Below are 25897 nucleotides of genomic sequence, written 5' to 3'. Positions count from 1 at the left end.
GTAATAACTAATGGGCCCATGATTCGAAACCGTTGCTGATTTTACATTTTTATTTCATAGTAATATGCAGGTCTTTCATACATACTGTATATCCACATCCTGGTTTGATACTCACTATATGAATAATGCTACATATTTCTTGGTACTGAGGAGTTACTATAAGCCTAACAATATTCTGACCTGTTTTGGGAGCTGTAAGTTCTTCTTTATGAGCTGCTTTTCCCAGTTTGCTGCTGGAGCTCAGAGTCCTTGCTATGTCAGGTTTGACACCCTGTGCTTCCAGCATCTTTCGAAAACATTGGAGCGCAGATCCATCGCTTAAGACGCTGGCAATTTTTTCTGCCCCGTGTGTTGCTGAATTAGCCTTTCCACAGAGCCAAAGGAGATGACCACCTGTAGATAAGGAAAGATGGCACAACATAATAATGCATTCTTAGAACCTTACTACATGGAAAATTCATATTAATTGAAACAAGTACTTAAAGGGAACCTGTAAGATAAGATAACGTTCCTAAGGTACCTTCACACTAAGCGACTTTACAACGATAACGATAGCGATCCGTGATGTTGCAGCGTCCTGGATAGCGATATCGTTGTGTTTGACACGCAGCAGCGATCTGGATCCTGCTGTGATATCGCTGGTCGTTGCTGAACTTTATTTGGTCGTCAGATTGGCGTGTATCGTCGTGTTTGACAGCAAAAGCAACGATGCCAGCGATGTTTTACAATGGTAACCAGGGTAAATATCGGGTTACTAAGCGCAGGGCTGCGCCTAGTAACCCGATATTTACCCTGGTTACCATTGTAAAAGTAAAAAAAAAAACAGTACATACTCACCCTCTGATGTCTGTCATGTCCCCCGGCTGCTCAGAGCTTCCTGCACTGAGTGTGTCAGTGCCGGCCGGAAAGCAAAGCACAGCGGTGACGTCACCGCTCTGCTGTTAGGGCCGGCGCTCACACAGTGCAGGGAAGTGGACGCCGGGGGACGCGAATGTAAGTATGTAGTGTTTGTTTTTTTACATTTAACACTGGTAACCAGGGTAAACATCGGGTTACTAAGCGCGGCCCTGCGCTTAGTAACCTGATGTTTACCCTGGTTACCCGGGGACTTCGGCATCGTTGGTCGCTGGAGAGCTGTCTGTGTGACAGCTCTCCAGCGACCAAACAGCGACGCTGCAGCGATCGGCATCGTTGTCGATATCGCTGCAGCGTCGCTTAGTGTGAAGGTACCTCTAGCCTACAGATAAGGCATTAATCTTCAGGTTTATAGCGTCTGATAATGCTATGAACCTAATATATGAGTTAAATAAATACATCTTGATAATTTAGCCTTAATTTGCAGGTTAATAGCATTACTGAAAATGCGACACTCCGGAGAAAATTAATTATATTTCTCCTGTAAGCCGCCAGCTTTCAGTCATGGTGTGCCGGCACGACGTCAGCCATCATGCAGCAGTTTATCTAACCCTAACATTAAAGTCTGAGTTGTGCTGTAGAATCATAGACTGTTAAAATTGGTAGGGACCACCAGGGTCATCGTGTCCAACCCCGTACTCAATGCAGGATTCACTAAACCATCTCAGTCAGATGTCTGTCCAGCCTCTTTTTTAAGACTTCCATTGAAGAACTCACCACCTCTCTTTTCAGTCTGTTCCACTCATTGATCACCCTCACTGTACATATATGTATAATTAGTTTGACAGATTTGTATTACTATTCACCTTTTAAAAACTGTCAAATTAGTAATATACCAAGAGGAATATCTGAGTGTTCAATGGCATCATGTGAAGTTCTAATAAAGATGCTTCACAATTACATACATGTCCCATGTATTACTTTTTGCGTCATGCATGATATGCATGCATGAGTATTACAAAGTATATAGCAGAAGTGGAATACAATATATGACCTGTTTGTAGCACTAGCTCTTTGAGGTCTTCAGGCCCTCGTCCCTCCAAACACTCTAGGGCTTCTATGACTTCAAGGCTATTTCCTATACAATAACCAATGGGATTATCCATGTTAGTAATAAGAGCAATTGTAGGAATTCCCAGAGAGACACCAACATTTACCTGTGATAAGAAAAGGTGTACGTGAAAATCATATCATTTATATAATTATTAGTGATGAGCGAATATACTCGTTGCTTGGGTTTTCCCGAGCACGCTCAGGTGGTCTCCGAGTATTTTGGCCATGTATTCAGGCTGTCCAGCAGCCGCAAATCATGCAGCTGTGTCGACAAAAACTAAATCTCCGAGCATGCCAAAATACTCGGAGACCACCCGAGCATGCTCGGGAAAACCCGAGCAATGAGTATACTCGCTCATCACTAATCATTATAAATACCTGAGACAGTGTCAGGCCCCTACCAGCAAACACATACTTACCAGACTATTTGCTAGATGCTTTGCCTCTTCAATAGTTGGACTTTGAGCTGCCTCACCAAACTTTACATCCAGTATTAATGCAGAGAGACTCTCGGCCACCTTTTTACTCATGATAGAAGCTGAATGAAAACAAGTAAACACCAAAGACATGTGAAATATTAAATTCTAGGATAATATATCCAACCTAAATTTCGAAAAAGTTGGGGCGCTGGGTAAAATATAAAGAAAACAAGAATGCAATGATTTGGAAATCTTTTATATCAATAGTTTATACACAACATAACAAAGAGTGAATATCAGACATTGAAATTTAGACATTTTAGCGACATCAATTTATCAATGAGTTAATTTTTTCCAATTAAATAAAACATTTCTCTACTTCCAACTCCTGACACATTTTCTATGTTCAGCAACATGTCTCAAAAAAGTTGGGACAAAGTTAACAAAAACATTTTGGCATTGGAATTATTACAACAGAGGGTGATAATTCTGTCTTTAATCTTGCCAAATCACTCACTTATCCAGCTCATGCAAATATTGAATGGAGGAGATGAAAATAGAATAAAATCTTATCCTTTACCAGTGTATCATAAAAACAAGCTGACGCGTTTCAGGCAATGCTGCCCTTAGTCATAGCATAGTCTTCTCCGTTATGCACTTTCTATTTAGCACATTCTTGGGTCTCAATTGGATCCGTGCACACTCTGCAATATGAGATATAATGGCCTTGTCTTCTTCTGCAAACTGAGGGTTCGTCAGTGGCCATTGGACTTTTCTCTGGGCTCTTCTCCAGTAATATATATTGAGCATCCAATATTATTATATTAGACATCTTTGAGAGGAGCCTGCCTAGAATGCTAAACCTCAGTATAGCAAACAACATGCTGGTAGCTCAGTATCCTAAAATCTAAATTGATAGGTTCCCTATGGATGTGGAGTGGCAGGTATAAGATATACTACCTGTTATAAGTGGCAGACTGTCCACTGTGGCTGTCACATCTCGCATCTCATAAAAGATCTTATCAGCTGGTACAAGGTTCTTAGATTGTCCAACAATACAGCAACCAACAGAGTGTAGGATTTCCATCATCTGCATATAAAACACAAAGGTTTGTATAGAGGAATGATAGTGGAAATGTATAGCCAATTGGGGCTTATTATGTCTTCACATTATATTGAATGGCACCTCTGTGACCCCTCAGTTACTCCCCTGCACTTAGGCTAGGTTCACATTGCGTTAACAGCAGCCCGTTCAACACATGCATTAACGGGCTGCTGTTAACGCAAGTGCCGACTTGTCATACTGCTAGCACAGAAAGAGCTAGCAGATGCTCTATCTGCGCTAGCAGTGACGGACCCGGAAACACTGCAGCCCGCGTCCCAGGGTCATTGTGGGCGTGCGCTGGTGATGTGTCCGCCATAGGGCTTTATGGCGGCGTTAACGGACTGCGTTACACCGCGTTATGCCGCGGTGTAACGTAGTCCGTCTAACGGACGCCAATAACGCAGTGTGATCCTGGCCTTATAGATCACATATTCAGGCTAATCATTTCTTGATCAATATAATTAATTACTAACTCATATTTTATTAAACAAGATGGCTCTGGATCAATTTCCCCTGGCAGAGACTTTGGCTAGGTAGCTGATACATGTACAGTAGCTCCACTTAGAATTCTTGCAATGCATAGACAAACGGCCCGAATTAGCACTGTACAGACATGGCCAAAGGTTTTGAGACTCACACAAATTTTGGTTTTCACAAAATTTGCTGCTTTGGTGGTTTTAGATCTTTTAGTCAGATGTTTACATGGTTGCTAAAGTACAATTATTAGCATTTCATGAGATTTTAAGCTATTATTGACAAATAGGACAAATTTATTCAAAAACTCAGTATTTATTTTTCAAGACTTCTGCAATTTACCCAAGCTGCTGGATATCCGCATTCTGACTGACAACCCATTCTTATCTCAGAATTGATTGGAGTTTATCACACTTTCTGTGTTTTTGTTTGTCCACCCGCTTTTTGAGGATCACAATGGGATTGAGATCTGGGGAGTGTTCTCACCATGGGCCCAAAATGCAAATGTTTTATTTACTGAGCCACTTAGTTATCACTTTTGCTTTTTGACATGGTCTTCATCATGCTGGAAAAGCATTGTTTATCACCAAATTGCTTCTGGATCACTGAGAGAAGTTGATCCTGGGGAATGTTTAGATCCCATTCCTTAAGGCCCCGTCTCACACAGCGACGCTGCAGCGATACAGACAACGATGCTGATCGCTGCAGCGTCGCTGCAGCGTCGCTGTGTGGTCGCTGGGGAGCTGTCACACAGACAGCTCTCTCCAGCGACCAACGATCAGGGGAACGACTTCGGCATCGTTGAAACTGTCTTCAACGATGCCGAAGTCCCCCTGCAGCACCCGGGTAACCAGGGTAAACATCGGGTTACTAAGCGCAGGGCCGCGCTTAGTAACCCGATGTTTACCCTGGTTACCAAAAAAAACAAACACTACATACTCACCATCTGTTGCCCGTCAGGTCCCTTGGCGTCTGCTTCCTGCTCTGACTGAGCCGCCGTACAGTGAGAGCAGAGCGCAGCGGTGACGTCACTGCTGTGCTCTCACTTTACGGCGGCTCAGTCAGAGCAGGAAGCAGACGCCAAGGGACCTGACGGGCAACAGATGGTGAGTATGTAGTGTTTGGTTTTTTTTACATTTACGCTGGTAACCAGGGTAAACATCGGGTTACTAAGCGCGGCCCTGCGCTTAGTAACCCGATGTTTACCCTGGTTACCAGTGAAGACATCGCTGGATCGGTGTCACACACACCGATTCAGCGATGTCAGCGGGACCTCAACGACCAAAAAAAGGTCCAGGCCATTCTGACACGACCAGCGATCTCGCAGCAGGGGCCTGATCGCTGGTACGTGTCACACATAGCGAGATCGCTACTGAGGTCGCTGTTGCGTCACAAAACTTGTGACTCAGCAGCGATCTCGCTAGCGATCTCGCTATGTGAGACGGGGCCTTTACTCATGGAAGTTCTTAAACAAAATTGTGAGCGAGCTCACTGCCTTGGATGAAAAGCAATCTCACATTATTGATCTCAGGATTCTTTACTGTTGGCTTGACACAGGACTCATAGTAGCCTTCACTTTTTCTTCTCTGGACAATCATTCTTCAAGTGGTCCCAAGCAATCTGAATGGGGCTTCGTCAGAGAAAATAACTTTGCAGGATACACAGTAATTGGGCTCCATAGACACATATGACAGTCAAACATGGTATATTATAAATAAATCCACCATTTATTTCCATGAAATCAACAGGATTACTGCGGCCTATCATCAATTACTACATAGAACTCCACAAAAAGATGATCATACGGCAATTGTTTAGTATATCAAAAAACTATAATTTTATTAAAGCACTAAATCATTTAAAATCACACTGCCCCTTGAGAAAGGAGTCCGAAACGCGCATCGGGGCGGACGTGCAGACCTGGGTGATAGTAATTATACCGCTTCACCTACCACATGTCCCATATGGTTTGGGTTGGTAGATATAGAATGAAGGTAGTGAAATGTGGCTGATTAATGGTGGTGATATATACAATTAACTCATATAAGGGTACATACTATTTTGGATTTTACCTGTATGATAATTTGAAAAAGAAAAGTATTTATTTATTTATTATGGTTATTGTTAGTTTCCCACCAAATATTTAATATGTGAGGTAAACTGTCTATCGCCTGGCCTGTGCGTCAATAACGGCAATAGTGTGAGATGTAATCGTTGTTCCACTCCCTAACTCTGGCAGTATGATTTTAAGTGATACAGTAATTGGGTTGCAGAGGACTGGCGTGACTGCAAAAAACTTAGGTAAAGTTGTTGTAGCGCCCCCACTGCCGCAGGGCCGAGGGGCACCCGGTCCGTGACCCTGCTGAGGGGCGCACAATGATAGATGTGATGGTAATGTTGCGGTGCAGTGTAGGTCGTAGTAAATAACGAGGACACCAGGTTGCAGTCTCTTTACCTCTTTACTGAAGGTTAAAGAGTCCTCAGTCCAGAGTGCTGTCAACAGGGCTGTCAGAGACCGGCCGGTCCAAAGGCACATCAGGAGTTCCCTTTACAGGTGGGAATCAGTGTCTACCAGGGCCGGCCTTTGCCCTGTGCGACCTGTGCGGCCGCACAGGGCGCCAAGGCTCGTTAGCATACAAGGGGCGCATTTGAGCTCAGCAGATTAATGTCACATTACATCACAATGTAGACGCTTAATGGCCTGAGGGCGCCCGCACCTCTTGTGGCGCCCCCCGCCGCGCCATTTGAGCTATCTGTATCTGCTGCTCGCCTGCTCCTGCCCAGTGCCGCCCGCCCGGCGCCCGCCCTGTCGCTCGGCTCTCTGCGTGTGACGTAATGTCACACGCGCAAGCCGTTCTCCCCGCTGGGCAGGGACAGCACGCAGAGGAACTTTAGTTCCGCCTTCTGCTGTCCCCGGCGGGAGAGAACGGCTGCACAGCGTGTGACATGATTACGCCACACGTCCCCGCTCGTGCCCCGCCGCTCTCTTCCCGGCACTGAAGAGCAGAGCAGAGGTGGACCTGAGGAGCCAACTGTTACTCAGCCAAGCAAAGCGTGAGTAATAACCACCTCACATGGCCTCCACTATGCTGGCGGTCGCCCCGGGGGGGGTTGGGGTGCAGCTTGCTTTTTTGCAGTGTGCGTGTGGGGGGGGGGGTGGGGTTGGGGTGCAGCCTTATTTTTTGGTGTGTGTGGAGGGTGGGGTGGGGTTGGGGTGCAGCTTGCTTTATTTTTTGCAGAGTGTGTGGGGGGGGGGGGGTTGGGGTGCAGCTTGCTTTATTTTTTGCAGTGTGTGTGTGTGGGGGGTGGGGTTGGGGTGCCGCTTGCTTTATTTTTTGCAGTGTGCGTGTGTGGGGGGGGTGGGGTTGGGGTGCAGCCTTATTTTTTGGTGTGTGTGTGTGGGGGGGGGTTGGGGTGCAGCCTTATTTTTTGCAGTGTGTGTGTGTGTGGGGGGGGGCGGGGTGGGGTTGGGGTGCTGCTTTATTTTGCAAACGTATTATGTGGGGGGGGGGGCGGGGGGTTGGGGTGCAGCTTTATTTTGGAAACGTATTATGTGTGTGGGGGGGGGGCGGGGTGGGGTTGGGGTGCAGCTTTATTTTGGAAACGTATTATGTGTTGCCGCAAGCAAGGGGCCCATCCGCAAGCATGGTCGCTGTGACTGGGTCCGGACACTGTGGCTGGGCACCATTGCTGTGACCCTTTTGCTGTGGGGCCCATTGTGTGGCTGGGCCCTGTTGCTGTGGCTGGGCACTGTGCTTGTGGTGGGGCCTAGCCACAGCAATGGGGCCCAGCAGCAAGCACGGGGCCCAACAGCAGCAATGGGGCCCAGCCACAAAAAAAGGGGACCAGCCGCAAGAAAAGGGCCCAGCGACAGCAATGGGGCCCAGCCACAAGCACGGTCACTGTGACTGGGTCCGGACACTGTGGCTGGGCACCATTGCTGTGACCCTTTTGCTGTGGGGCCCATTGTGTGGCTGGGCACTGTGCTTGTGGCAAAAATAAAAAAAAAGGACACACCATGGATGCGGGCGGGCGGCACTGGGCCCCCCCAAGCCACGGGCCTGGGTGCTTCCGCATCCGTCGCATCTATGGTGTGTACGCCACTGCATATGGCTCTAGGAACACAAAAGGGTGTTTAGCCTGATTTTCAGGCGTCCTATGGGTCTACCATGTAACATACTACTATGTCCAGGGCAGAAGGGGCTAAAATAGCCCTATGGTGCCTAACCTAACCATGGCAACCGGGGGGGCAATTGGGGGTTAGGTGCATTGCTCAGGAGCCACCCTACTCTCACTTCCTCCCGCTCCTCTCTGCTAAATGTATTCATCCATCCTTCTCCTTCTCCTTCTCCCCCTCCCACTCTTCCCAGACTTTGTGCAGTGTACAGTGGCTTACTTGTTTCTAGTTACTTATCACCTGCTCACCTCTGCCACCTTAGGTTTAAATGAGCAGATAGATGGTTATAGTAGCATGTGGACTGCACTAATAAGACTTTTGGTCCACACCTAACCTTTTCAGGGAAGAATAACATTTGTCAGGCAAGATGAGCCCTAAGAAAGCATCTGGTGCACAGAACAGAAAGCGAAAGGCCTTAGCAGAACAGGCAAATCAAAAGCAAGCAGGGTCTTTAAAAAGACTGTTCGAAAAATCTTCTGAACATGGTGGCACCAATGTACCGAGCACTGCTGAGGAATCAACATCAGATATTCCACAGCAAGAATGTGAAATAAGGAGTGGTATGGATACAATCCCATTGGAGCCAGGGGAACCATCAACGTCATTGAAAATTAGGATCAGCGAAGTTGACCAAGAGTCTACCATAGCAGACGTTTATGAGGTTGCAGTAGAACAAGATCAGTCTACCACACCAGCCCTCACATCAGAAGGGGATAACACATGCCAGCATGTGGAGGGCATTGATGAGGCTGAAAGCAGTGAAATTTCTGCAATCGTTGACTCAGATCCTGCACTTTGGCCTACATTAAATTCTTCATCAATTGATCTAATCGTAGAAGCAGGCCCTGTGCAACTTAAAAATATAGAATTTAAGAGAGATGAGAGGAATCGACATTTTTCAGAGGACTTTTACTCTAGAATTTTGGACAATGGCGTGAAACGAGCAAGAAAGTGGTTGGTGTACTCCAAAAGTTTGAACAAAGTATTTTGCTTTTGTTGCAAACTGTTTGATAGAAGATCCCGTACGGCACTTGCATTGGATGGATCACAGGATTGGAGCCATATGAGTCAGATGTTAAAGGCCCATGAAACTTCCATTAACCATTACTCAGCAGAAACAAAGTGGATAGAAGTTCAGCTTCGCATGAAAAACAAAAAAACAATTGACCATCAGTTACAGAGCAGAATACAGAAAGAGCAGCAGCACTGGAGAAACGTACTGGAAAGACTCATGCGTATTACTCAGTTGTTGGCTGAACGGAACTTGGCATTTCGAGGATCTTCTGATCGTCTATACACCGCAAATAATGGAAATTTTCTTGCTATAGTACAGTTATTAGGAAATTATGACTTTGTAATGGCAGAACATCTGCGACGAGTCAAGTCAAAGGAGACATCTGACCACTACTGTAGTAAAACTATTCAAAATGAAATAATTAATTTGATGGCCAAAAAGGTTATTAGTGAAATTCTTGAAAGATGCAAAAAGGCAAAGTATTATTCCTTAATTCTTGATTGTACAACTGATCTAGCCCATCAAGAGCAGATGTCTTTTACCATCCGTTTTATTGATGTTAAACTTGGGTTATGCCAGATCAGGGAACATTTTCTTGGATATGTTGCTGTAACAGACACAACTGGTAGAGGATTATCAGATATTATTCTTAATTTCCTAATTAGCAAAGAGCTAGATATTGATGACTGTCGTGGCCAGGGCTATGACAATGGTGCCAATATGGCAGGCAAAAATAATGGTGTTCAAGCCAACATACTAAAAAAAAATCCAAGGGCGTTTTTTGTACCATGTGGATGCCACAGCCTCAATTTAGTGGTTGGAGATGCAGCAGAATCTAACATAGATTCTATAACCCTGTTTGGAATTATTCAGCGTGTATATACTATTTTTGCTGGGTCAGCCAAGAGATGGAAGGTTTTGACAGACCATGTATCAGGTCTTACTGTAAAACCTCTATGTACCACAAGATGGGAATGCCGGATAAACTGCCTCAAACCACTGATCCAAAATCTAGCAGGTATACAGGAGGCATTATTTGCCCTTTCTGAAGACAGCAGTACAGAGCCAAAAACAAAACATGATGCTCTAGAGTTGTCCCAACATATCCTTAATTTTAAATTCATGGTGTCCTTAATTGTGTGGTATGACATATTATTTCAAATCAATATTGTGAGCAAAGCTTTGCAAAACCAGACCGCCAACCTCATCACAGCAGCAGACATGATTGAAAAAACCCATGATTTTCTTAAGAAATTCAGGGAGAATGGTTTTGAAGGCTCTTTCCAAAGAGCAAAGAATATAGCAGAGGAAAATGGTGTGGACCCCATATTTAAGAGTACCTCACGTGTTAGAATTAAAAAACCCACTTTTAGCTATGAAGGACGGGATGAACCAATTGTGGATGCAAAGCAGAAATTTAAGGTTGAGTTCTTCAATGTGTTGGTGGATACTGCTTTAAATTCAATGGAGGAGCGTTTCCAGCAACTCAGTATTCATAATAAAAAATGGGGCTTTTTGTACGATATAAAGAGCCATGAATCACGGGAAGACTTGTTGGCACATAGTGTAGAACTGCAGAAGTCTCTGACTTATGGCAATAAGTCTGACATAAATGGTGCTGAACTTTCTGATGAACTCTGGCACATTCGGAATGTGCTCCCTGATGATGTTGAGACTCCGCTGCAGATACTTGGTTTCCTCACCAAAAATGAGTTTACAGAGCACTTTCCACAAACCTGGACTGCACTTCAGATTCTGTGCACCATCCCGATTTCTGTGGCCTCAGGAGAGCGCAGTTTTTCAAAACTTAAGCTCATTAAGACATATTTAAGGTCCACTATGACAGAGAGCAGGTTATCCTCACTTGCAGTCTTGTCAATTGAAAATGATGTGTTGGCATCTCTAGACTTAAATGAAACTATTGATGAGTTTGCCAAAGTAAAAGCACGGAAAGTTGCTTTTTAAATCAGTTTATGTAGCACGTTATTATGTTCTTGTTGTTGCTGGATTACAGTATAGTGCACTTTATTTTTATTTTTTTGTCTTGAAGGTTGAAAATTGTGCACATATTTAATGACAGTTTTTCTCATGTATGTTGCATATTTATTATATTATTTATATTTGATATTTTAAGATATTTTATTTAGTATTAAGGTGGATCAAAAGTCATAGAATGACTCTTGGTCCGCACGACACCCGACCTGCTGCCACCCGTCCGGAACTCTTCTCCATGCTGGCCATCATCTCTGCACTCCGATTGGCTGTCAGCGTTGGGCTGACAGCCAATCAGAGTGCAGGGCGGTGTTTGGCCTTGCAGGCCGCCGCTCTGCACTCTGATTGGCTGTCAGCCCATATGGCTTTGGACCAAGCGTCATTTTTTCCTTTTGGTCCGCTTTAAAGCACTTTATAATTCCCGTTATTGCAATATTAGTGTTTCTTCAAGTGTTTTGCAGGGAAACATAAGTTTTCTAAGTAAACGTGTTGTTGTGAATATTAAAGAGTTATTGTTTTCTTTCAAAGTTTGGAGGGAGGGGGGGCGCCGTCCTGCAGTCTCGCACAGGGCGCCTTTTGGGCTAAGTCCGGCCCTGGTGTCTACCTTCTAGCGCTGGGTGTTGTAGTTCTTCCCTGCTGAGCTACCGGGATAGTCCTCACAACTGATTCTGCCTGTCTCTGATGTTCGTTCTCTCCGTCCCCCAGGTGATATGGTAGGACGCACCCGTATGACGGGGTAGGCCTGGAGTTCTTCCGGGACCCTAGAGTCGCCCCTCTCCCACAGCTGCCTCCGTTGTCTGCTTAGGTGATTTGTGTGAGACAGCCAACCTATAATTGGCTGTCCGGCCGTGGTTTGCAGTAGTACTTAGAGTCTCTTACTTGCTCGGCGTTCCGGCCACCGACTGTTTGCGCCTCAGAAGGATGTTGCCTCGGTCTAACAGCACGACTCCTTCTGGTCCTAATTCCTCTTTACTGTATTCCCGTTGTTCACCGGTTAGTTCTGTTCTTAGGAGTCTGCCAGGATCCCATCCCTGACAGGTCCTCTCACTAGCTCTTCCCAGTTACTTCTCTCCCTGTCTTCCTGTCCAACCCTCAGTTTTACCAGAGTGTGAGGAGTGGCCTACTAGATAGAACCACCCCCCCTGGTGGCCGGAGTGTGAAGTGTAGTGTGAGTGTTACCTGGTCAGAGAAACTCCTTTAGTGCAATCAGACGTAACATCACTCCCCTTAGTGGCAGAGCGACATTACTGCAACGACCAGGACTCTGGGGCGCTGCACTCCCCCCCGGTTAAATCCAGTACTCCCGGACTGGGAAAACAAGAACAACATTACATGTTAACAGAAAACACACAAATTTTTTTAAATATCTTAAACAATTAAACATAGCAGTGCTTCCCTTTATGGGAGGTGAGGACTCTTGAACGTTGCGAAAGTTAGGTCATGCACAGTTTATGACTCTCAGTTCAGTGGTTGGAACAGCGGGGACCCCGGGTAAACAAAGGGGTCCCCTTTTAGAAGTTTTTGGAGCAATTCACCGTCCATTACTCTATTGTCCATTTTAAAACCTGTAACAAAAGATATATACACAAACATTTTCAACTAAATAACAGCCCTTATTAGTATCTCTAAGTTTTGTAGCGGAGGGGAATTTGATTCTGAGTGCTGCGTGTGGACCTTCGCAGCACAGGGGTTGCTACTGGCCTAACAGGGCCCACTATACTTGCTACCCCTGGTGTGGTGTACTGCCTTCTAGCTACACTTTCAGTGAGTCTGGGTAGCATTGGCAGGCCGAAGCTCTCAGGGCTGCTGCTGCTGGCAACAGTAGGTACGGCAGGCTCACCGATAGCAGAGGGAGGATTTGCCGGTTCAACGGTTGGCATGGCATCCTCAGGTAGGGCTTGTTGAGGTTGCGGGGCCGGATGATCTGGTACCACCATTGTTTCTGGTGGGTCCAGCTGTTGAAACATTAGAACAGGTACCACGATGGCCTGATTTATCTGAGTCCAGGACTGGGGAAAGTCACCAAGGACGGTATGGATCATCTTCTCCTTTTCCACCGGCGGGGAGATTCCTGGGGCCGTGTCCCTCTCTCTCAACTTATCGGGGCAGACCTTAAGGTGATCCCTGGATACCGCTGTCGAGGTCTCCCCTCTGTCCTTGCTGATGAGACAGACCTTCGTGTTGTCGAAATCGGATGGCAGGATGGTATACGGTTCTGCTTCCCATTGGTCATCGAGCTTGTGTAGTCTCCTCTTTCGTTTAAGTACTTGCTCACCAGGTAACAGGGGAATCGCAGGAGCGTGCTGGTTGTAGTCCCTTTCTTGTTTTTGCCTAGCCTGGGCGAGACTTCTTTCCACGCACTCCTGTACTTTGCGGTACCTTCGCTGCCTTTCTGCATCCCAATCTGCATCCAGCGAGGTATCTTCGGGGACTAGGACCCCCATGTCCAGATCAACGGGTAGCTGGCTAGGCCTTCCCCTCATTAGGTACGCTGGAGTACAGTTGGTGGAATTTACTGGGATGTGATTGTAGATATCCACCAAGTCAGGCAACTTTGTCGGCCACAGGTTCCGTTCCTCTACGGGCAAGGTCTTTAATAAGTCGATCACCACCTGGTTCATCTTTTCGCACATCCCATTGGTTTGAGGATGGTACGGCGTGGTTCGGATCTTCTTACACCCGTACAGTTGGCAGAACTCTTGGAACACTTCTGCTTCGAATGCTGGTCCCTGATCAGTCAGTACCTTCTCCGGGTAGCCATGGGGCCTACAAAAGTACTGCTGGAAGGCCTTGGCGGCAGTCCTGGCCGTTAGATCCTTGACAGGTACAACCACCAGAAATCTGGAGTAGTGATCTACGATGGTAAGAGCGTAGATATAGCCGGACCGGCTAGGTGTCAACTTCACATGATCCAGCGCGCCCAGTTTGAGCGGCCGTTTGGTGATGATAGGCTGCAGGGGAGCCCGTTGGCTGCCACGGTCCTTCCTGCGCAGGCTACATGGACCGCACTCCCGACACCACTTCTCAATGGCTCTCTTCATACCAATCCAATAGAACCTCCCTCGGAGTAGCCTCTCTAGCTTCCTCCATCCGAAGTGTCCGGCTCCATCGTGGTAGGCTCCCAGAACCATGAGCGCATCTCGCCTTGGCACCACTATCTGCCACACCAATTCATGAGTACGTGGGTCGATGCTCCTCCTGCACAGCTTGCCATCATGGATAAACAGTTTGCTTCTCCCCTTCCACAGCTGTTGGGTTTCTTGTGGATCATCTGGGCCGGGATGCAACCCTGCCTGCGTCAAGAGCTCTTTCACCCGACGGACCGCGGGGTCACCATCCTGAGTTTCCGCCCATCCGTGATGGGGCAGGGGATTCAGCGTGGCATCCGGTTGGTTCCTGTGCTTGTTCTTCACATGATGAGAGTTCTGAGTGGCTTTGGGGCGATGGAATGCAGGCAGCTCCACCTCTTCAAGTGCCTCCGGGTCTTCTCCCGTTTCTGGCAAATTGGGCATTCGGGACAAGGCATCGGCATTGGCATTCTTGTGTCCTGCCCGGTACTTGATGGTGAAATCGTAGTTGGACAGCCGGGCCATCCACCGCTGTTCCAAGGCCCCAAGTTTGGCAGTATCCAGATGCGTTAGCGGATTGTTATCCGTGAAGACAGTGAATTTCGCGGAGGCCAGGTAGTGTTTGAACCTCTCTGTCACTGCCCAGATGATGGCAAGGAATTCCAGCTTAAAGGAACTGTAGTTATCAGGGTTTCTTTCCGTGGGACGGAGTTTCCTGCTGGCATAAGCGATCACCCTTTCTTTGCCTTTCTGGACCTGGGACAGTACGGCTCCTAATCCCACATTGCTGGCATCTGTGTACAGCACAAATGGTTGGTCGTATTCGGGGTAAGCCAGTACCTCTTCTCCTGTCAGTGCCGACTTCAAACAAGTGAAGGATCCCTCCAGCTCCTCGTTCCAATCAAAGGGGGTGTTCCTCCCCTTGGTCCTCTTTGGTTGGCCCACCAACAGGTTTTGCAAGGGTGCGGCCTTCTTGGTAAAGTCCTTAATGAACCTCCGGTAATAGCCTACCAGCCCGAGGAACTGCCGGACTTCGTGAAGGTCACTGGGCTTTGGCCAGTCCTTGATCACCGTGTGTTTTGAATTTGCTTTTTGCTCCCTCTAGTGGTTACTAGTTTTTTGACTCTGGTTTTTCTGTCATTCCTTTTATCCGCACCTGGGTCGTTAGTTAGGGGTGTTGCTATATAAGCTCCCTAGACCTTCAGTTCAATGCCTGGCAACGTAGTTATCAGAGCTAGTCTGCTGTGCTCTTGTCTACTGATCCTGGTTCCAGTTATATCAGCTAAGTCTGCCTTTTGCTTTTTGCTATTTGTTTTGGTTTTGTATTTTTGTCCAGCTTGTTCCAAATCTATATCCTGACCTTTGCTGGAAGCTCTAGGGGGCTGGTGTTCTCCCCCCGGACCGTTAGACGGTTCGGGGGTTCTTGAATTTCCAGTGTGGATTTTGATAGGGTTTTTGTTGACCATATAAGTTACCTTTCTTTATTCTGCTATCAGTAAGCGGGCCTCTCTGTGCTAAACCTGGTTCATTTCTGTGTTTGTCATTTCCTCTTACCTCACCGTTATTATTTGTGGGGGGCTTCTATCCAGCTTTGGGGTCCCCTTCTCTGGAGGCAAGAAAGGTCTTTTGTTTTCCTCTACTAGGGGTAGCTAGATTCTCCGGCTGGAGCGTGTCATCTAGAATCAACGTAGGTATGATCCCCGGCTACTTCTAGTGTTGGCGTTAGGAGTAGATATATGGTCAACCCAGTTACCACTGCCCTATGAGCTGGATTTTTGTATTCTGCAGACTTCCACGTACCTCTGAGACCCTCGCCATTGGGGTCATAACAGTTTGCCAGGCCAGTATTAAATGTTTAATGCGTTGCAGAAGAGGGATTATAAGAAAGAAGATTCTGAGTTTTTTTTTTTTTCTTTCTTCTTCCCCTTTACCTCAGAGTGGCTATGCTTGCTGCAGACATGAATGTCCAGACCTTGATTACAAGTGTGGACCAGCTGGCTACTCGTGTGCAGGGCATACAAGACTATGTTATCAGAAATCCTAGGTCAGAACCTAAAATACCGATTCCTGAACTGTTTTCCGGAGACAGGTTTAAGTTTAGGAATTTTGTGAATAATTGTAAATTGTTTTTGTCCCTGAGACCCTGTTCATCTGGAGACTCTGCTCAGCAAGTAAAAATAGTTATTTCGTTCTTACGGGGCGACCCTCAGGATTGGGCTTTTTCGCTGGCGCCAGGAGATCCGGCATTGGCTGATATTGATGCGTTTTTTCTGGCGCTCGGTTTACTTTATGAGGAACCCAATCTTGAGATTCAGGCAGAAAAGGCCTTGCTGGCTATGTCTCAGGGGCAGGACGAGGCTGAAGTGTATTGCCAAAAATTTCGGAAATGGTCCGTGCTGACACATTGGAACGAGTGTGCACTGGCCGCTAATTTTAGAAATGGCCTATCTGAAGCCATTAAGAATGTTATGGTGGGTTTTCCCATTCCCACAGGTCTCAATGATACTATGGCACTGGCTATTCAAATTGACCGGCGGTTGCGGGAGCGCAAAACCGCAAATTCCCTCATGGTGTTGTCTGAACAGACACCTAATTCGGTGCAATGTGATAGAAAAACCGCAAATTCCCTCATGGTGTTGTCTGAACAGACACCTGATTTAATGCAATGTGATAGAATCCTGACTAGAAATGAGCGGAAAATTCATAGACGCCGGAATGGCTTGTGCTACTACTGTGGTGATTCTACACATGTTATCTCAGCATGCTCTAAACGTATAGCTAAGGTTGTTAGTCCTGTCACCGTTGGTAATTTGCAACCTAAATTTATTCTGTCTGTAACTTTGATTTGCTCACTGTCGTCTTATCCTGTCATGGCGTTTGTAGATTCAGGTGCTGCCCTGAGTCTTATGGATCTGTCATTTGCTAAGCACTGTGGTTTTACTCTTGAACCATTAGAAAATCCTATTCCTCTTAGGGGTATTGATGCTACGCCATTGGCAGCAAATAAACCGCAGTATTGGACACAGGTTATCATGTGCATGACTCCTGAACACCGCGAGGTGATACGTTTCCTGGTTTTACATAAAATGCATGATTTGGTTGTTTTAGGGCTGCCATGGTTACAGACCCATAATCCAGTCCTGGACTGGAAGGCTATGTCAGTCTCAAGTTGGGGCTGTCGTGGTATTCATGGGGATTCCCTGCCTGTGTCTATTGCTTCTTCTACGCCTTCGGAAGTTCCGGAGTATTTGTCTGATTATCAGGATGTCTTCAGTGAGTCTGAGTCCAGTGCACTGCCTCCTCATAGGGACTGTGACTGTGCTATAGATTTGATCCCAGGCAGTAAGTTTCCTAAGGGAAGACTGTTTAATCTGTCGGTACCTGAACATACCGCTATGCGTTCATATATCAAGGAGTCTCTGGAGAAAGGACACATCCGTCCGTCTTCTTCCCCTCTTGGTGCGGGATTCTTTTTTGTGGCTAAAAAGGACGGATCTTTGAGACCTTGTATTGATTATCGGCTTTTAAATAAGATCACTGTCAAATTTCAGTATCCTTTACCGCTGTTGTCTGACTTGTTTGCCCGGATTAAAGGTGCCAAGTGGTTCACCAAGATAGACCTTCGTGGTGCGTACAACCTTGTGCGCATTAAGCAAGGTGATGAATGGAAAACCGCATTCAATACGCCCGAAGGTCATTTTGAGTACTTGGTGATGCCTTTTGGGCTCTCCAATGCGCCTTCAGTTTTTCAGTCCTTTATGCATGACATTTTCCGGAAGTATCTGGATAAATTTTTGATTGTTTATCTGGATGATATTTTGGTCTTTTCTGATGATTGGGATTCGCATGTGGAGCAGGTCAGGTTGGTCTTTAAAATTTTGCGTGAAAATTCTTTGTTTGTCAAGGGCTCAAAGTGTCTCTTTGGTGTACAGAAGGTTCCCTTTTTGGGGTTCATTTTTTCCCCTTCTGCTGTGGAGATGGACCCAGTCAAGGTCCGAGCTATTCTTGATTGGACTCAGCCCTCGTCGGTTAAGAGTCTTCAGAAGTTCTTGGGTTTCGCTAACTTCTACCGTCGTTTTATCGCTAATTTTTCTAGCATTGTGAAACCGTTGACGGATATGACCAAGAAGGGCTCCGATGTAGCTAACTGGGCTCCTGCTGCCGTGGAGGCTTTCCAGGAGTTGAAGCGCCGGTTTACTTCGGCGCCTGTTTTGTGCCAGCCCGATGTCTCACTTCCCTTTCAGGTTGAGGTGGATGCTTCAGAGATTGGAGCAGGGGCCGTTTTGTCGCAGAGAGGCCCTGGTTGCTCTGTTATGAAACCTTGTGCCTTTTTCTCCAGGAAGTTTTCGCCTGCCGAGCGAAATTATGATGTGGGCAATCGGGAGTTGTTGGCCATGAAATGGGCATTTGAGGAGTGGCGTCATTGGCTCGAGGGTGCTAAGCATCGTGTGGTGGTCTTGACTGATCACAAAAATCTGATGTATCTCGAGTCTGCTAAACGCCTTAATCCGAGACAGGCCCGCTGGTCATTGTTTTTCTCCCGCTTTGATTTTGTTGTCTCGTATTTACCAGGTTCAAAGAATGTGAAGGCCGATGCTCTTTCTAGGAGCTTTGTGCCTGATGCTCCTGGAGTCGCTGATCCTGTTGGTATTCTTAAAGATGGAGTTATCTTGTCAGCTATTTCTCCGGATCTGCGACGTGTGTTGCAGAGATTTCAGGCTGATAGGCCTGAGTCTTGTCCACCTGACAGACTGTTTGTCCCGGATAAATGGACCAGCAGAGTCATTTCCGAGGTTCATTCCTCGGTGTTGGCAGGTCACCCGGGAATTTTTGGCACCAGAGATCTGGTGGCCAGGTCCTTTTGGTGGCCTTCCTTGTCAAGGGATGTGCGGTCATTTGTGCAGTCCTGTGGGACTTGTGCTCGAGCTAAGCCTTGCTGTTCTCGTGCCAGCGGTTTGCTCTTGCCCTTGCCTGTCCCGAAGAGACCTTGGACACATATCTCCATGGATTTCATTTCTGATCTTCCGCTATCTCAGGGCATGTCCGTTATCTGGGTGATATGTGATCGCTTCTCCAAGATGGTCCATTTGGTTCCTTTGCCTAAGCTGCCTTCCTCTTCCGATCTGGTTCCTGTGTTTTTCCAGAACGTGGTTCGTTTGCACGGCATCCCTGAGAATATTGTGTCAGACAGAGGATCCCAGTTCATTTCTAGGTTCTGGCGATCCTTTTGTAGTAGGATGGGCATTGATTTGTCGTTTTCGTCTGCTTTCCATCCTCAGACTAATGGACAGACGGAGCGAACCAATCAGACTTTGGAGGCTTATTTGAGGTGTTTTGTCTCTGCTGATCAGGACGATTGGGTGACATTCTTGCCGTTGGCTGAGTTTGCCCTTAATAATCGGGCTAGTTCCGCCACCTTGGTTTCGCCTTTTTTCTGCAACTCTGGTTTCCATCCTCGCTTTTCTTCGGGTCATGTGGAGCCTTCTGACTGTCCTGGGGTGGATTCTGTGGTAGATAGGTTGCAGCGGATCTGGAATCATGTGGTGGACAACTTGAAGTTGTCACAGGAGAGGGCTCAGCGCTTTGCCAACCGCCGCCGCGGTGTGGGTCCCCGACTACGCGTTGGGGATTTGGTATGGCTTTCTTCCCGCTTTGTTCCTATGAAGGTCTCCTCTCCCAAATTTAAACCTCGTTTTATTGGGCCTTACAAGATATTGGAAATCCTTAATCCTGTATCTTTTCGTCTGGATCTTCCTGTGTCGTTTGCTATTCACAATGTATTTCATAGGTCCTTGTTGCGGCGGTACATTGTGCCTGTAGTTCCTTCTGCTGAGCCTCCTGCTCCGGTGTTGGTTGAGGGCGAGTTGGAGTACGTGGTGGAGAAGATCTTGGATTCTCGCCTCTCCAGGCGGAGGCTTCAGTACCTGGTCAAGTGGAAGGGCTATGGTCAGGAGGATAATTCCTGGGTGGTCGCCTCTGATGTTCATGCGGCCGATTTAGTTCGTGCCTTTCATGCCGCTCATCCTGATCGCCCTGGTGGTCGTGGTGAGGGTTCGGTGACCCCTCACTAAGGGGGGGGTACTGTTGTGAATTTGCTTTTTGCTCCCTCTAGTGGTTACTAGTTTTTTGACTCTGGTTTTTCTGTCATTCCTTTTATCCGCACCTGGGTCGTTAGTTAGGGGTGTTGCTATATAAGCTCCCTAGACCTTCAGTTCAATGCCTGGCAACGTAGTTATCAGAGCTAGTCTGCTGTGCTCTTGTCTACTGATCCTGGTTCCAGTTATATCAGCTAAGTCTGCCTTTTGCTTTTTGCTATTTGTTTTGGTTTTGTATTTTTGTCCAGCTTGTTCCAAATCTATATCCTGACCTTTGCTGGAAGCTCTAGGGGGCTGGTGTTCTCCCCCCGCACCGTTAGACGGTTCGGGGGTTCTTGAATTTCCAGTGTGGATTTTGATAGGGTTTTTGTTGACCATATAAGTTACCTTTCTTTATTCTGCTATCAGTAAGCGGGCCTCTCTGTGCTAAACCTGGTTCATTTCTGTGTTTGTCATTTCCTCTTACCTCACCGTTATTATTTGTGGGGGGCTTCTATCCAGCTTTGGGGTCCCCTTCTCTGGAGGCAAGAAAGGTCTTTTGTTTTCCTCTACTAGGGGTAGCTAGATTCTCCGGCTGGAGCGTGTCATCTAGAATCAACGTAGGTATGATCCCCGGCTACTTCTAGTGTTGGCGTTAGGAGTAGATATATGGTCAACCCAGTTACCACTGCCCTATGAGCTGGATTTTTGTATTCTGCAGACTTCCACGTACCTCTGAGACCCTCGCCATTGGGGTCATAACACCGTGACCTTGTCGGGGTCTGGGGCCACTCCTTCAGCGCTCACCACATGGCCCAGGTACTGCACTTTAGGTTTCAGCAGATGACACTTGGACGGTTTCACCTTTAAGCCGAAGTTGGACAGGGCTACAAACACCTCGGCCAGGTGCTTCAGATGGTCTTCGTAGGTCTTAGAGAAGACAATGACATCATCCAAATACAGCAGCACGGTTTCGAAGTTCATGTGTCCCAGGCAGCACTCCATCATCCTCTGGAACGTCCCGGGAGCATTGCACAGTCCGAAGGGCATGTAATTGAATTCGCAGAGACCCATTGGTGTCGTGAAGGCTGTCTTCTCTTTGTCCGCCTCCGCTACAGAAACCTGTCAGTACCCACTGGTGAGATCTAAGGTAGAGAAGTAGTTAGCAGATTTTAAGGCAGCCAGAGACTCCTCTATCCTGGGCAGTAGGTATGCGTCCTTATGTGTAATGCGATTCAACTGCCTGTAATCAACACACATTCTCATTGTACCATCTTTCTTTTTAACAAGGACTAACGGAACTGCCCAGGGGCTACAGCTGTCTCTCACCATCCCAGCCTCCTTCATTTCCCGCAACATGTCCTTGGCACACTGGTAATGAGCTGGGGGTACAGGGCGATATCTCTCTTTTATGGGTCGGTGATCTCCCGTGGGGATATGGTGTTGGATCCCTTTCACCTGCCCAAAATCTAAGGGGTGTTTGCTGAATACCTGTTCGTACTCGTGTACCACCCTGTAGGCCCCCTGTTTTTGATGGGATGGGGTAGAGTCAGTGCCCACATGCAATTCCCGACACCAGTCTTTCGAGTGCTCTGCAGAACCGTTGTCCTCCGCCACGTTTGACGGGACCAAGGGTTCAGGTGTCTGTATCACACTATTATTAACAGTGAACAATTTGGCAAGCGTGGCATACTTGGTGAGGTGAACCTCTTCCTCCCCACAATTGAGGACACGTACGGGCACTCTCCACTGGCGAACGTCGACCACCCCCCGGGCTGTCAGAATAGTAGGCCTATTGTCTGAATATACGGGTTCTACCAAGGCCTGGTAGTCCTTTCCCCTGAGGCCTATGGCTGCCCGACACCATATTAACATTTCACTCCTGGGGGGTATCGCGATGGGGTTTGAATCACTCACAGTGACACGACCAATCTCACCACCAGTCAGCTCTACCTGCTGTCTCTGCATCAGAGCTCTGATTTCCTTCTGCAGGGCACGTTGCTCACTGTGGCCAGCGGTTTCTGCCACCTGCTGCAATAAAACAATAACTTCTGCAAGACAATTTTCTATAACATTAGTACCAAGAGTCATCATGGGATTACATTCTCGACGGTCAATATCAACAATCACAATCCCTTGGGCTTTCAATTCCACCCGCCCCACCTTGATGGTGACCTCCTTATACCCCACTTGTGGCAACGGCTGACCATTACTGGCTATTATGGTGAAATCATCGTCAGGGCCACGAGTAATATCGGTGTCCTCCCAATACCGTCTATAAAGCACGTAAGGTATAGTCGTCACCTGAGAACCGATGTCCAGCAAAGCGTTCAAGGGGATTCCATCAACCACTACAGGGAGAACTGGTCGTCCTCCAATGTACTTGGTTCTCCAATGCTGCGGGCCTGACCGTCCTACTCCTGGGGGTTGGCCCTTTGCCCCAGGGGTTGCTCGTTTAAAGGGCAGTACCTTGCAAGGTGGCCCACCTGGTGACAGCGGGGGCAGATGGGTCGTCCGTCCTGGTGGAAGAGATCGTCGTTCCGGCCTCTGGTCGGCGGAGTCCTCCTCTGTCGCATCCAAGGGACATCCTCTGGTCTGGAGGCCAACTGGATCTTCTCCTTGGGGGCCTCCTGTAGGGACTGCACCGTCCGGGCCAGGGCAGCAACGCTCTTGGTTAGCTCCTGCATCTGGAGGCGAAGTCCTGCAGGGGAGTCGTCCTCTAGGCTCTGGGCATCGGTCTCGGCGGCGACTGGGGCATCCGACGCCACCTCCTGGTGGTATGTGAGCGCGGGGCGCCGGGGAGGTGCTGCACGGCTGGGCTGTCGCTCCTGCAATGCCTGGATAGCTTTATCTTTGAATTGCGCTAAAGTAAAGTCTGGATTTTGCATGGCCAAGAAGTGCAATTGGCCCCGCTGTTGACTGCACAGGAGCCCCTCAATGAACCGCTCCTTCAGGAGTTTATCCTCATCCTGCATGCTGCCGGGGTCACTCTGCTTAATGGCCCGCATCGCCTCCTGGAGAATAAGGGCATAGTCCCGTAAGCTATCCTGCGGTCTCTGTTTGCATCCATAGAAAGTCAGTTTAATTTCTGTAGCAGTGCGAGTATCGAAGGTGGCTTTAAGCTTTGCGAAAATCTGCTGTGCAGTTCCCTTATCCTCGGCGGGCCAGGACTTCAATTCTCTCAGAGCCGCCCCAAAGAGTTGGCCGGTTATCATATGAACCTTCTGAGGCTCTGTCAGGGGATAGAACTCGAGCAGGCTGCAGAGCCCTTCCTTAAAGTCAGTGAATGTATGCGACTCCCCGGAGTATCGCGGGAGCCAGGCCGCTCTGGGCAGGTACGGCATAGAGAAGGGCATTATGGCCTTTGTGGTAGCGGCAGTGTCCGACTGACTGCTGGGGGCAGCGGGTTCTGCGGCAGCCGGTGGTGGTATTAGGGCCGCGGCTTCGCCCGCTGCGGGGCCCGGAGGTGCCCCTGCATCCCCGGTTGCGGCCTCCTCCTCCGCTCCTCCTGACTCGGACATGGCTGGCCCTTCCTCCACTAACCTGCTGGAGATTGGGGTTCCTCTTCCGGGATCGGCACGTTACCGCGCTTTCTCGTTCCGCGCTTCTTTTGGCCGGTTCCGCCCACGAAGCTGTGGCTCCTCCCTCCGCACACTGCGATGGCGAATCGTGGCGGGAACTCTTGGCGGCAATTGTCGACGCACAGTCTTTGCAATAAGTTACAGTCCAAGCACAATAAATCACAGTTCCAAGGCACACATGACCTGATTCTTCAGGCTTAAGTAGATCCTGTTCGTGACGCCAAGTTGTAGCGCCCCCACTGCCGCAGGGCCGAGGGGTACCCGGTACCGGGCCTCTGAGTCTCTGCTCTGGGGTTGTCACGGTGGCTAGACCCGGTCCGTGACCCTGCTGAGGGGCGCACAATGATAGATGTGATGGTAATGTTGCGGTGCAGTGTAGGTCGTAGTGTAGCGCCCCCACTGCCGCAGGGCCGAGGGGTACCCGGTACCGGGCCTCTGAGTCTCTGCTCTGGGGTTGTCACGGTGGCTAGGCCCGGTCCGTGACCCTGCTGAGGGGCGTACAGTGAATGATAGTTGCAGATGGTGGTGGTGCGGTGCAGTAAATAACGAGGACACCAGGTTGCAGTCTCTTTACCTCTTTACTGAAGGTCTCTGGGTCCTCAGTCCTGAATACAGTTCACCAGGCTGCGCAAGTCCGGCCGGTCCAATAGCACCTCCAGAGTTCTCTTTGCAGGTGGAAATCTGTGCCTACCTGCTAGCGCTATGTGTTGTGGTCCTCCCCTGCTGTGCTTACGGAAAGTCCCCACAACTGTTGTGTCTGTTTCTTAAGTTCCCTCACAACTCGATTAGATGATGTTCTGCTAATCTTCCGTCCCTCCCTGATGTTACGCTTAGGACGGCACCCGTATGACGGGTAGGCTCGGAGCTCTTCCGGGACCCTAGAGTCGCCCCTGTCCACAAGTTGCCCCCCAAGACTGCATAGGTGATTTAGGTGAGACAGCCCGCCTATGACTGACTGTCCTGCCGTTGGTTTGAAGTATTGCCTGAAGCTGAATATAGTAATACTTCCTCGGCGTTCCGGCCGCCGGTTGTGCGCCTCAGTAGGATGTTGCCTCGGTCTTACAGCACGACTCCTACTGGTATTCTCCTTCTTGCTTTGATCTCGTTTCTCACTCAGCACAATATATCTCGCTTCTATTCCTTTCTTAGGGCACCACCGCTATGCTGAGCAGGCACGGTCCCGTGACGTTCCTTCTTGTAGCCAGGCCTCTGTCAGGGTCCCAAACCTGACAGGGACCCTACCGAATCTTCCCCCACAACACCCTCTGCCACCAGGTGTTGTCTGGTCCAACCCAGTCAGCTTTCTGAACTAACTTCCTGCCTGACCCCCAGTTTACCCACAGTGGTGAGGAGTGGCCTAATAAATAGCACCCTTAGCTCCCCCTGGAGGCCCGACTGTGAAATGTATTGGTGTATGTGATACCTGGTCAGATGAACTCCTTCAGTGCCATCAGACGTACCATAGCCCCCCTTAGCGGCGGAGCCACAGTACTGCAACGACCAGGACTCTGGGGCGCTGCAGTAGTAAATAACGAGGACACCAGGTTGCAGTCTCTTTACCTCTTTACTGAAGGTTTTAGAGTCCTCAGTCCAGAGTGCTGTCAACAGGGCTGTCAGAGACCGGCCGGTCCAAAGGCACATCAGGAGTTCCCTTTACAGGTGGGAATCAGTGTCTACCTTCTAGCGCTGGGTGTTGTAGTTCTTCCCTGCTGAGCTCCCGGGATAGTCCTCACAACTGATTCTACCTGTCTCTGATGTTCGTTCTCTCCGTCCCCCAGGTGATATGGTAGGACGCACCCATATGACGGGGTAGGCCTGGAGTTCTTCCGGGACCCTAGAGTCGCCCCTCTCCCACAGCTGCCTCCGTTGTCTGCTTAGGTGATTTGTGTGAGACAGCCAACCTATAATTGGCTGTCCGGCCGTGGTTTGCAGTAGTACTTAGAGTCTCTTACTTGCTCGGCGTTCCGGCCACCGACTGTTTGCGCCTCAGAAGGATGTTGCCTCGGTCTAACAGCACGACTCCT

At 48.3% G+C, this 25897-nt stretch overlaps 1 protein-coding gene across 1 annotated transcript in view; it reads right to left on the bottom strand.

Moving 5' to 3' along the window:
- TYMP (thymidine phosphorylase) overlaps positions 1-25897 on the bottom strand; it is a 60629-nt gene that overhangs the window by 19486 nt on the left and 15246 nt on the right. The window contains exons 6-9 of the mRNA XM_077264321.1: positions 3348-3477; positions 2388-2506; positions 1910-2072; positions 181-393 (exon numbers count right to left, since the gene is read on the bottom strand). Of these exons, the coding sequence (XP_077120436.1) occupies positions 181-393; positions 1910-2072; positions 2388-2506; positions 3348-3477 (625 nt within the window). The remainder of the gene's footprint in view (positions 1-180; positions 394-1909; positions 2073-2387; positions 2507-3347; positions 3478-25897) is intronic.

The sequence above is a fragment of the Ranitomeya variabilis genome, chromosome 5 (genome assembly GCF_051348905.1).
Source record: "Ranitomeya variabilis isolate aRanVar5 chromosome 5, aRanVar5.hap1, whole genome shotgun sequence".
Classification (NCBI taxonomy): Eukaryota; Metazoa; Chordata; class Amphibia; order Anura; family Dendrobatidae; genus Ranitomeya; species Ranitomeya variabilis.
Note: the sequence above shows the minus strand (reverse complement) of the source record. Positions and strands in the feature narration are given on the sequence as shown.